We start from the raw sequence: 13,797 nt of genomic DNA, 5'->3' as shown, positions 1-13,797 counted from the left end.
TTTTGTATGTGCCAGAAATTAAGCTGTTATCAACTTATAACAGTTAATTATAAGACGTTTTGTATAAGCCTCATCGTAACTACAAAACAAAAAACTATGGCAAATATACAAATGATAAAGAGATTTTTTTTTTTTTTTTCAGATGGAGTCTTGCTCTGCCACCAGGCTGGAGTGCAGTGGTGTAATCTCAGCTCACTGCAATCTCTGCCTCCCAAGTTCAAGCGATTCTCCTGCCTCAGCCTCCCGAATAACTGGGACTAAAAGCACGTGCCACCATGCCCAACTAATTTTTGTATTTTTTAGTAGAGTCAGGGTTTCATCGTGTTGGCCAGTAAGAGATCATTATTTAACGATAAAGGGGTCAGTTCATCAATGGGAAGTAACAATTATAAATATATGCACATCTAACATTGGAGCACTAAAACTATAAAGCAAATATTAAGGGAGAAACAGATACCAATATAATAATAGTTGGGGACTTCAATACCCAACTGTCAACAATAGATGAACTAGACAGAAAATAAATGCCAGACTTGAATGTACTTTGACCAAATGGACCTAACAGACGTAGGCAAAACATTCCATCAAAAGCAATACATTTTTTTCTAGTGCACATGGATCATTATCCAGGATAGACCACATGTTAAACCACAAAACAGCTGGGTGCGGTGGCTCAAGCCTGTTAGCCCAGCACTTTGGGAGGCCGAGGCGGGTGGATCACGAGGTCAAGAGATCGACACCATCCTGGTCAACATGGTGAAACCCCGTCTCTACTAAAAATACAAAAAATTAGCTGGGCATGGTGTTGCACACCTGTAGTCCCAGCTACTCAGGAGGCTGAGGCAGGAGAATTGCTTGAACCCAGGAGACGGAGGTTGTGGTGAGCCAAGATCGCGCCATTGCACTCCAGCCTGGGTAACAAGAGTGAAACTCCATCTCAAAAAAAAAAAGAAAAAAAAAAAAACAAAAAACCACAAAACAAGTCACCTTAACAAATTTAAGATTTAAATCACATCTACTGTTGTTTCAAATCACTATGATTTAAAACTAGGAATCAATAAAAATAGGAATCCTGAAAATTTCACAAATACATGGCAGTTAAATAACATGTTCCTCATGAGTTAAAGAAGAAATCAAAAGGGAAATTTAAAAATATCTTGGGGCAAACAACAATAGAAACACAACATAGCAAAATCTACGGGTTGCAGCAAAAGCAGTCCTAAGAGGGAAGTTTATAGCTTCTACGTAACAAAGAAAAAAATCAGTAGAACATCAGCCTAAGGACTGGGGAAAAATATTTACAATCCAAATATCTAATAAGGGGTTAATATCCAAAACATATAAACAACTAGGCCAAGCATGGTGGCTTATGCCTGTAATACCAGCACTTTGGGAGGATTCCCTAATTAATAAATGATGTTAGGAAAATTGGCTAGCCATACACAGAAAGCTGAAACTGGATCCCTTCCCTACACCTTATACAAAAATTAACTCTAGATGGATTAAAGATTTAAATGTGAGACCTAACACCATAAAAACTCTAGAAGAAAACCTAGGCAATACCATTTAGGACATAGGCATGGACAAAGACTTTATGACTAAAACACCAAAAGCAATGGCAACAAAAGCCAAAACAGACAAATGGGATCTAATTAAACTAAAGATTTTCTGCAAAGCAAAAGAAACTATCAATAGAGTGAACCGGCAACCAACAGAACAGGAAAAATTTTTTGCAATCTACCCATCTGACGAAGGGTAAGTACCCAGCCTAGAGAACATTATCCTAAGTGAAATAAGCCAGATACAGAAAGAATAATATTGCATGATTTCACCTATGCGTGAAATCTTGAAAAAAAATTCAATTATACAGAGATAGAAAACAAGGTATTGGATATCAGGGGTGTGCATAAGAGGGAGAGGCCAGAAATGGGGAGACACAGATCAGAGGATACAAAACCACAGACATGTAAGATTAACAAGTCTAGAGATCTAATGTACAGCAGGAGGACTACAGGTAATAAAATTGTACAGTATTGGGATTTGTGATAAATGAGATTTTAGTGGCCCCTGTCACTAAAACAAGTAAAATGGGTAAGTAGGTGAGAAGATAGCTATGATAATTCACTTCACTACAGTAGCCCCTTTACTATCTATATGTATTCTACAACATCATGATGTATACCTTAAATAAACAACAAATAAACACTATTTTTTCTAAAAAGCTAAGGCAGATATATTTAACAGCTAATTGTGGAAAGCATCCCTCATAAATAAGATGCTCACTAACAAAACAAAAGGCATAAATTTGAGGGAAAAAACCCAAACTATATATTGGTAGATGTTTATTTATGTAGAAAATGCTAAAAAAAAAAAAATCTAAGATTAATTACTACTAGAATTGTTAACAGAATTTAACGAGGTTGCTGGAAGCAAAATTAATGGTATTGCTAAACATCAGCAACATACAAATTTCAAAAGCACTTAAAAAGATGCTAACCTGACCATTTCCATTAAAAAAAAAAAAAAAAAAAAATCCACTGCTGTGGCTCCTGTGATGCAGCCTTTGATGACTGTCGGAGCGTTTCCAAGACCGGTCCTCTAACCTCCTATGACTTAAGCCCTCGGTATCTTCCCCAGGTTCCCTTTTTCTGAAGCCAGCCAGAATCACAGTCCACGTTCTTGCATCTGAGTGTGGTGGTGCACACCCGTATTCCAAGCTACTCAGCGGGGTGAGGCAGGAGGGTCACTAAAATCAGGGAGTTCAAGGACAACCTGCGCAACATCACAACACCTCATCTCAACAAAAAAAAACATCTCCATGACAGTGAATGGCTCTAAGACCTCAACCTGAATAGTCACTCAGTGCAAAACGCTGGTCAAGATCACGAACAGGACAGCAAGTGAGACACCTGGCTCTCTCCCGAGCCGCATCCTCTCGGGCCTTTTCTTTTTCTTGCCTCTGCTGTTCGATTCGAGCTTCCTGCTCTTTCCTCTTCATCAACAGTTCTTCCACCCGGGCCTGCCGTTCTGCCTCTAGGGCTCGCTTGCGTTCCTAAGGTTAGAAATATACATATTGTTAATATTAGAACTATGTGTAAAATATAAATGATTCAAGGTAATATATCTTTCACCAAACTTAACTTGTTTAAGCCAAGTAGAACCCTGTGCTCGCCACTAGGTACCTTGGTTCTTAAAGTTTAAACAAAGATCAAATAGCAGTGATGTCTGGTTTTTGAAAGCCATTTACCAGTGTTACACATAATTTTTTAAAAATTGCTTTTTTAAGCAAACACTATGTTTTATTTGTTCTGTGGGAACTTGGGATGGTTAGTGTCAACTTGATTGGACTGAAGGATACAAAGATTTGATTCTGGGCGTGTCTGTGAGAGTGTTGCCAAAGGAGGTGAGCACTTGAGTCAGTGGGCTGGGAAAGGGAGACCCACCCTTAATCTGGGTGGGCACAATCTAATCAGCCACCAGCAAAGTTAGAGTATAAAGCAGGCAGGAAAACCGTGGAAAGGCCGAGCCTCCCAGCCTACATCTGTCTCCCCTGCTGGATGTTTCCTGCCCTCAAACGTCAGGCTCCAAGTTTTTCCGTTTTGGGACTCAGACTGGCTGTCCTTACTCCTCAGCTTGCAGACAGCCTGTTATGGGACCTTGTGATTGTGTGAGTTAATACTTCATAATTAACTTTCCTTTATATCCATGCTTATATCTTATTAGTGTATACACACACACACACACACACACACACACACAAACACACACACCCTACATATATATCCTATTAGTCCTGTACCTCTAGAGAACCCTAATACAGAACTTTATATTTTCTGATTAATCACTTCTAAAGCCTTGTGTTAATGTATGTTAAATATGATTATAGAAATACCTGAATATGATGAAAAACCACAGTTAACAGTTTTTATTTCTAAACTAAGTTTTCATGATGGAATTAAGTGAAGACAGCTTGTGAGAAGGAAAAAGAGGTAATGTAATATAGCATAGTGGGTATAACAGTGGAAATTGTGTCCGATTCCCTGGTTTTGTTTGACTCCATTATTCACTAGCACAGTGATGCTGGGCTACCTAGTCACATTCTCTGTGCCTTAGTTTTCTAGAAGATAAATAACAATATGTATTTCTTAGGATATTATAAAGAACAGATGAGTTAATATATGAAAAGCACTTACCATAGGGCCTGGCATATAGAAAATTCTCAGTAATTATCGTAATTATCATCATCATCATCATTATCATCATCATCATCAAGCCAGAAGATAAATTATCAAAACTGGGTAACTTCAACATGAAATATTTGTTACTAACACGTTCCTCATGTTATTAATGTTTCTCTGAATCCATACCCACCCCCCAGACAGCACACACAATCTCTTGAGGGCCCCTCCCCTATAATTAATGGAATAAATTGATCTAGGCTCCGTACCTACTACTTATATAACCTTGGGCAAGGCACTTCACCTTAAACAGACTCTCAGTTGATTTTGAGGTGTAAATTACTAATTATAGGTAAGTTCTGAGCATAGAGTTTAGCCATAGCAAGGGCTCAGTAAAGGACAGTAGGAAAAAAAAAAAACGAAAACAATTTCTGTTTGGGGGACACAGAAGAGAGATTTGAACGTTTCTAATACTTAACTGAGCTCACAACAGTAACTTCATCTCCACAACAAGCTCTATCTTCCCCAGGGAAAAAGTCTTTTAAAAATAGCCAAAAGAATCTCTATTTCTTTCTTTTTCTTGAGGGGATGGGTGGTATTAGGAAGATGGCAGACTGTGAACTGGGGGGAATGCCCTGATTTCAGGAGGACATAACAGGCACACTGCAGACTGCTGAAGGCATGCATTTAGAATTTAAATATATCCTTTACTGTCTGGCATACTATACATAAAAATAGCTGTAGCTATTTCTCATTACTAATCAAAAATAATACATGAAAACTTATTTAGCCAAAAAGATATCAAAACTTATAAGACTAAAAACAATGAAATCTGGCAGAAAATTTCCTCCATTAAAAAAATGTGAACAAAAAAATTCCTCTTATAGTCCAATTTATCTAACGTTTAAAAAATTCCATATTATATGAAAACTCATGCTTCATAACAAAATACAAAGGGCTTAGGCATTAAAGATAAAGAATTAAAACAACTTTTCATTTCATATTTTATTAATATAAATAATTAAAACAGAACTTTGCATTTCATATTTTAATGTAAGACCAAAGACTTGAGGAATGTAATTTTTAAAATCCTAAACTGAGCTTATAAAATATATACTATATAAAAATATTACTTCAGGTATGTGCAATGTAGCCAAGTGTAGACTTGTAAACATAATGTCAACTTGCTGATTGCTTTAATGGATGTAAGACCAACTCCAACACTGTACAAAAAGAGATAATTGGATGTAAAAAGTTACCCAACGTATTAATTTCCATTTTCAGTAACTTGAAAAGAGTATTGGTAACCATACAGCTAACAAACAAAATTAGTAAAATTCGGCTACCATTTCCCAATCTGAAATTTAAATCCCCAAAAGACAGGAAACTTTGTACCCCACAAAGCACCTTGCAAAGGGTAGGAATTCCTAAATATCTGTTTAATAAATGAAGCACAACTTTATAAAACAACATGCATTATGAATCTATATGCCCACAAGGAAAGAATTAAAACCTACAGAAAAGGAATTAAAAATCTAATTATTAAGCCTGCAGAAGAACCTCTCAGATGCCCACATATCCTAGGCAGGGAAGTGTTTAAGGCAGCCTACCTAAGAAAGGATTCTGTAGATTCTCTTTATGCCCCCAATTCAAATGACTAGGACAAAAGGACAAGCAGGATATGTATAATTTAAAAAAAAACAGCTTATAATTAATCAATAAAGAATAAAGAGCAAGAATAAAATGGATGGAGGGTCTTTGAAATTAGTAGGTTAGGATCTTACTATTATTGTATTTACAGAAGTCTTGGCATTAGTGCCTGCAATGTCATATGGCATGTAATGACTACACATTTTTAAAATTTTAACGTTACATATGTTACCTACCAGTGGATTCTTCTAATTATCTATCTCAGTGTATCTCAAGCATATGTAGACAGGTTTAAAATTTTTCATTGAAATTAAATCCATAGGAAATTTCAGCAATTTTAAAACCAAAAATAATTCAGGAGTCAAAACCGTTCTTAACGTGTTGGTTGGTAGAGAAAATTCCTTACTAGATAAGTAAACTGCTTTCCTTTAAGTTTTAATGAATATTACAAACTGTGGAGAGTCATCATTTTTAAATGAAAGATAACTGTTATATTTCAAATCTGCAAAAGGCAGAGAAAGGGACCAAAGATGTCTATTTAAAAATATACAATACTACTCAAATATCCCCCACCAAAAAAAAAACAAAAACAAAAACAAAAAAACAGCTAGGAAGTTACTGTTTCCAGAGAACCTTCCCTGGAATTCTACTTCTACCAATCAAGCTAATTATTCCCTCCTCTGCAGTACCTTTGTACCTTGTATATACTCTAATTATGCTCTTTCACATTAAACTGTAATTTATTATTTACTATAAAGGCAAAAATGTCTTATTTATATCACTGAATTATTATTAAAGTAACACATAATTTACAAACCATAATTATTTTTATCTGTATTTGTTTCTCTACAGACATTTATAGCATTTATCCTATAAAAAACAAATAATGCTAAAGAGAAGATTCAACTTAAACATTATATTTTTTTACTCATTTAAGAATACAAGTTAATAAATAGCTTATAAACGATAAAAATGAAAATTTTTACAGCTTCTTGGAGTGGAAAAACTAGTGCCTCTACGGGAGCATTCTGTGTTTCTAAACATGAAGTCAGCTTTGCATTCATTAAAATTGTACACTGGACTCAAATCAAACAGCGATCAGGATGAAAATGGGAATGAATGCCTGTTAATGCCCACAAAAAGCAAAAGGTGATCAACAAACTTAAAATGTATTAATATTTTAATTTACTAAAATCACTGATAAGACACATGAAATACACATTAAACTCACAATTTTTAACATACCTACCAAGCTTTTCATGACCTGCTGCACCCTAACTCTACATACACTGCTTCCTCATATCTCCTTCTGCATGAAATGCCCTCCTGTACCATAACTTATCACTTGTATGTTTCATTTTTGAAAACTTAGTACAAATGTCATCTCTACCCAGTAACTTTTCTTGACTTTTTTCATGTTCCCTCTCCTCTCTATATAAATAAGCTGTTGTCCTTTGTGCTACTGACAATGCATTTAGCACAGCATTTTTCCTCAACTTCTTTATGTACATATTCATCTCCCCACTGAGAACACAGACATGTATATTTTTCCTATCTTTGAGCCTAACATATGACTTGCAGTAACTCAATGAAATGATCACTGAAGGAACAAATAAACAATAAATACAGCATGTGTGAATTTATATTTAAATATTACAAAATTTGTTCTCTATATCAAAAAATTTTATGTCAGGTCTTTAAAGACTCTATGGTCAAGGCATTTTACTGAGGGAGATCTAAAATAGATTATAAATAGCAGTAGTTTATGCATTAACCTTTTCCTCATCTTGAAAATGGTTGCAAAGGTAGGGCTTGGTGTAGAGGTTAAAATCTAATTATGGTATCTGATGATACTGTCTAAAAAATAACAGATGCCCCTTATCATAGGCATAAAAATGACCCTAAATTTGCCGCATCATAGGCAAAAACATTGAGGCTATATATACTGATTCAAAAACAACCTTGGTTTTCATTGTTGGGAGAGGACCATATTCTTGCCCAGCCCAATCAGAAAATAATAGATAATAACCTATCCAGAGCAATTTAGTTCTTCACCTGGTTGAAGCTAACTATTCTACTGCTGTGACTACAGTCTACTGATTACAGAACTGACTGCCATAACTGAAGGAGAACACACTCTTTTAGAAATCAGACTTTATGTTTCTAGAGTGCTATATTAAACCATGCACCTTTGGGAACAAACACTAGGTTACTCTATTTTGGGTCCTTGGCAAGTGGCTTTAAGTCTAAAATATGACAGGTGCTCAATCAGTGTTGCTAAATGAAATTCTACCTGCACAGCTTCATCACGTGCTTGCTTTTCTTCCTGTCTTCTCTGACGCTCTTCCTGTAGCTCATTCAGCCTCTGTTCATATTCCTTCAATTTTGATAAAACATCATGGCGTTTGTTCTGGGCTTCAAGGGTATTTATAAAGGCAATTTCGTTTACCTTTAAAAAACAAAGAAGGTAGGGCTCAGATGAAGTTAATTCTAGGGCACATTACAAAAATAAAAAAATCTAACAACAGTCTTTATATAATGACATGAACCAGTGGTAAGGCGTGGAACCAAAAAAAAATGAAGGAATTATGGGTCTTTTCTTTCAATATTTACCTCAAAATGGATAATTATCCAGTGTGTATAAAAAATCTACAGGCCTTAGAAAGAAGTGATCTAGAGGCCTGCCACTGAAAGTATTTTTAAGAGAAGAAACAATTTTAAATTCTTATAGAGACCATCTTATAAAGTTCTACTTAATAACATTGTAATTTGCAACTATACGAATTACACAAACATTGAAACAGATATGCTCACGATATTCTATGAGTTGGAAAGGACAAAATGTAAAATAAACAACAAATTATTTTTCTTCAACATATATTGAATGAGTGACAATTAGGTACAAAATACTAAACTATACATTGCATACTTATATTCACATATATTGATTCTTGGCAGTCAAGTTTTGCTAGAAAGTACAGATTTTATGAGTAAAGAATAGCTAATGATAAAGCTAAAAAATCAGGTGGGATCAAACCTCTTATTCCTGAAAGCCAGAGGGATGGTAGGCTACAGTTAAAATGGTAGAGTGAAGTAGGGAAGTGAACACTACAGGCAACTCTCTTTGACAGCCACAGACTGCAGAAATTCATGCTGGATGGAGTAAAACCTATGTTCAGATATTTCATAAGTCTCAGACAAGTGTGAATACAGATCTAACTAAGCTTTCCCAATCTCCATGCTATGATAACACTTTTATAAGCACTTTAATAAGTAGATTAAATCACAGAAACATCCTTCAACACGTACTAAAGTACTCAAAACACAAGACAGGCTGGATGCAGTGGCTACGCCTGTAATCCCAGCACTTTGGGAGGTCAAGGTGGGTGGCTCACGAGGTTAGTAGTTCAAGACCATCCAGGCCAAGACGGTGAAACCTCATTTCTACTAAAAATACAAAACTTAGCCGGGTGTGGTAGTGGACACCTGTAGTCCCGGCTACTCAGGAGGCTGAGGAAGAGAACTGCTTGAACCCAGGAGACGGAGGTTGCAGTGAGCCAAGATTGTGCCACTGCCTCCAGCCTGGGCGACAGTGTGAGACTCCGTCTCAAAAAAATATGTAAAAATAAAAAATACAAGATAAACAAATATGTTCAAGGAAAATTTGTTCAGACAATACCAGGGCACACATATTAAACATAATCAAGATGAAAGAAAAAGTAATGGGACCTAATACACTAAGCAAATTTTTACAATAAAATAAAACTCAGAAGGGAGAGAGTATGCAAAAGCAGATTAAATGACTCAATCTTGGCAGGGTACAGAGGTTCATGCCTGTAATCCCAGCACTTTAGGAGGGCAGGGCAGGGCAGGAGGATCGCTGGAGCCCAGGAGTTCAAGATCAGCCTGAGCAACATAGAACGACTGTCTCTATTAAACTTTAGCCAGGTGTGGTGACGTGCAACTACAGTCCTAGTTACTTGGGAGGCTTAAATGGGAGGTTTGCTGGAACCCTGGAGTTGGAGGCTGCAGTGAGCCATGATTTTGCCTCTACACTCCAGCTTGAGCAACAGAGTGAGAACCTATCTCATTTAAAACAACAGCAACAATTTGGAAGAAAATAATAACCTATGACCAGACATAGGGGCTCACGCCTATAATCCCAACACTTTGGAGGCCGAGGCGGGCACACTGCCTGAGCTCAGGAGTTCAGCCTGGCCCAGGAAACCAGTCTGGACAACACAGTGAAATCCCATCTCTACTAAAATACAAAAAACAAAACAAAACAAAACAAAACTTAGCCAGGCATAGCAGCGTGCACCTATAATTCTAGCTACTTGGAAGGCTGAAGCAGAAGAATCGCTTGAACTTGGGATGCAGAGGTTGCAACGAGCCGAGACTGTGCCACTACACTCCAGCCTGGGTGACAGAGCAAGACTCCGTCTCAAAAAATAATGACAACCTAAGAAACAGCAGAAAATTCATTAGACAAACTTGATGACACTGAAGAATTTGACAAAAACATGAATTTAAAGAAGCAAAGAAAAGATGATAAAACATACAGGAGTCCCCCAGTGGATGCCTGAAATCACAGACAATACCTATATAGGCAGCCCTCAATATCCATGGGGTTCTGCATCCATGGATTCAACCAACCATAGATCAAAAAAATTTTTTTAAGGGGTGATTGTGTTTGTACTGAACATGTACAGGCATACTTCAAAGATATTACAAGTTTGGTTCCAGCTCACCACAATAAACTGAGTATCACAATAAAGGAAGTCACACAAATTATCAAATGTCCCAGTGCATATAAAAGTTATTTTTATACAATACTATGGCCTATTAATTATGCAACAGCATTATGTCTAAATACGGTACACACCTTAATTGTAAAACACTTTTTCTAAAAAATGCTAATGAACATCTAAGCCGTTAGCAAGTCACAATCTTTTTTTCTGGTGGAGAGTCTTACCTTGATATTGATGGCTACTGACTGATCAGGGTGGTGGCTGCTGAAGGCTGAAGTGGCTGTGGCAATTTCTAGACAACAATGAAGTTTGCCACATTTATGGACTCTTCCTTTCCTCAAAGATTTCTCTGTAGCATGTGATGCTATTTGATAGCATTCTACCCATAGTAGAGCATCTTTCAACATTGGAGTCAATGCTCTCGAAGCCTGCTACTGCTTTATCAGTTGATTTTATGGAATATTCTAAATAATTTGTTATTTCAACAATGTTCACAGTATCTTCACCAGGAAGATTCCATCTCAAGAAACCACATTATTTGCTCATTCATAATTAGTAACTTGGATGTGAGGGCAGTCTGGCTGCAACATCTGTTACCCCATTGTTCCCAGGGTTAATTCAGGTGATCTGGTTGGCTAGGTGGGTGTACATATTGCTTAAAGTTTTCAAAATAAAAATTAATCACTTTTAAAATAAAAACATGGCCACTATTTTAAATACAAAATAATATTAAAGAAATCTAGAGTAATGGATTTATATTTAAGCTTGAGGACCATGAAAAGTCCCTGAAGATTTTTGGACTGAGAGGCATTACAATAATGCCCTCCAGAAAGATTAATTTGGAGGGAGGAGAAATAAAAGGGAAGACTATCAACTGCAAATATTTAGGAGGGAGATAAAAATAACCTGATGGCAGCTGCAACGGAAAACACATAGCTGCCTTCAGAGTTATAGTACTGCAGGTGAATGTATACTTCGGATTCCAAAGAAAACGTCAGAAAAAATTATCTTCCTCATTACACAAAACATAATCAAAAAGAGATTAAGAAGAACAATGAAATGAAGTAAATGAATACAAGGTTTTCAAATCTAGGTTAATAGGTGACTAGTTATTATCATCATCATCTGAAATATGGACTTCAGTATAAAGCACTTGGGTTTGGAATGAAGGCGATGATGAACTGATGAGTTCCACTGGATACAAGCACCAAACAACAGGAAATTGAGTCTAGAGCTCAGCTGAAGGTAGAGCTAAAGATTCAGATTTAGAAATCACTGCAGAGAAGACAATTGCAGGAGTGGTGGTAACTGTGATACTGAAAAAGAGTTAAGTGAAGTGAAACTTCATTTTGCAGTTACATTTAACTAACAAACAAACGAAAGAAGGGAAAAGAGTAAAGCATCGGCTACAGAGTAGAGGGGAAATCAAGACAGTACAGAAGAAAGCATTCTAAAAAAAGGGGCCTGATGGTGTTCATATGAAGTGATTCAGAAAAGTCTTTTTAACTTAGTGAAAACACAGAAATATTCTCAAAGGCAAATATAATAGCAGAAAGGGGAAAATGATATAAGGAATTAAAGAAGACATGGGTGATGAGATAGCAGAAACAAGCTCAGACAATTACTTCTCAGAAATGTGGGGATTTCAAAAGTACAAAACCAGTAATCTATATAACGGGTGTACAAAAGTAGGTAGCCTAGAAGAAGAAAGTAAAGGAGCAGGCACAAGAAATTAACAGATTGGAAAAAAAAAAAAAGCAATTCCAAGAGCAGCAAGAAAGACATAAATAGGACTCACAGCACAAGGAATAAGAAAAAGGTGTCTTTTCCTCAAAAAAAAAAAATAAAAATAAAAATAAATGGCAATTATTACTAGACATGTTGCAACTGAAAATGAGTCAATGAGACCATTAGGAAACTAAAAATGAAAGTCAATATTATACTACTAAATAATGGACTATGATCGAATATAAAATCAGGTTCTGAATAACTCTGTCTCCCATATTAATCACTACCAACTGAATACTAGCTAATTTATTTTTAACCATCTATCTACCTAAGAAATAACTAAAGGATGAGAAATGACCATTAATTTACCCCAAGGACTCATAAAAAGCATACAGGGAAAAGATCACCTTGAGTATATAACAGGACTAAAATGAATATATTTGGTACATGTCTCAAGGAAAGCACATTTCTAGTAAAATTTAAATCTTTTTTGGCCAGGCGCGGTGGCTCACGCTTGTAATCCCAGCACTTTGGGAGGCCGAGGCGGGTGGATCACGAGGTCAAGAGATCGAGACCATCCTGGTCAACATGGTGAAACCCCGTCTCTACTAAAAATACAAAAAATTAGCTGGGCATGGTGGCGCGTGCCTGTAATCCCAGCTACTCAGGAGGCTGAGGCAGGAGAATTGCCTGAACCCAGGAGGCGGAGGTTGCGGTGAGCCGAGATCGCGCCATTGCACTCCAGCCTGGGTAACAAGAGCGAAAATCCGTCTCAAAAAAAAAAAAAATAAAATTCTTTTTTAAATCAGAAAAAAAAAAACAACCCACAGGATTATTAGTACTTTTGGATTAGTAACAGAACAACAGAAATACAGGAGAGACTTAAGAACAAAATTAGTAGATTACATCTTCTAGAATTCTAGTATTTTATTAAGTGCTTATTTTATACCAAAGATAACATTAATTGCTTCACAACATGCAAAATCTAACTCAATACTTATAGTAATTGAGATGTAGGTAAAATTATCCCCATTTTAAAGATGAATAAATAGGCTTAGAGAGGTAAAATAATACCTGAGTCCATTCAGCTACTAAGAGGTAGAGTCAGAACCCAAATTCAAGTTTACCTAACTCAAGAGACTTCATTCTTCACTACGACAATAAAAATACTTTTGAATAAGGAAAAAAATAAAAAATTATTTTCCTTGTAGAAATGGAATACATGTCCCAACAGGATTTCACAATTTATTGAACTGAAAACAGTGACAATTAAGACCACCAATAGGAGAGCAAGTGGTAGCAAGGTTTTAAAACAGTATCTCTCATATTAGCAAGAATTTTAGTTACGGACTCTTGATTAACTTAAATTATTCTGTCAAAAGGCTACTGGAATGAATAAACTATTTGGGGAAGGCTTGAGGATACAAAAATCAATGTACAAAAATAGTAGCATTTCTATACACCAATAATGCCCAGGCAAAGAGTCAAAT

At 36.2% G+C, this 13,797-nt stretch overlaps 1 protein-coding gene across 12 annotated transcripts in view; it reads right to left on the bottom strand.

Annotated features, from left to right (window-relative positions):
- SCAPER (S-phase cyclin A associated protein in the ER) overlaps positions 1-13,797 on the bottom strand; it is a 535,706-nt gene that overhangs the window by 364,774 nt on the left and 157,135 nt on the right. For all 12 annotated transcript variants that reach the window (XM_074392618.1, XM_074392622.1, XM_074392621.1 and 9 more), the window contains 2 exons: positions 8,122-8,277; positions 2,910-3,052 (listed from right to left, as the gene is read on the bottom strand). In XM_074392618.1, the coding sequence (XP_074248719.1) occupies positions 2,910-3,052; positions 8,122-8,277 (299 nt within the window). The remainder of the gene's footprint in view (positions 1-2,909; positions 3,053-8,121; positions 8,278-13,797) is intronic.

Source organism: Saimiri boliviensis, chromosome 2 (assembly GCF_048565385.1).
Source record: "Saimiri boliviensis isolate mSaiBol1 chromosome 2, mSaiBol1.pri, whole genome shotgun sequence".
Taxonomy (NCBI): Eukaryota; Metazoa; Chordata; class Mammalia; order Primates; family Cebidae; genus Saimiri; species Saimiri boliviensis.
Note: the sequence above shows the minus strand (reverse complement) of the source record. Positions and strands in the feature narration are given on the sequence as shown.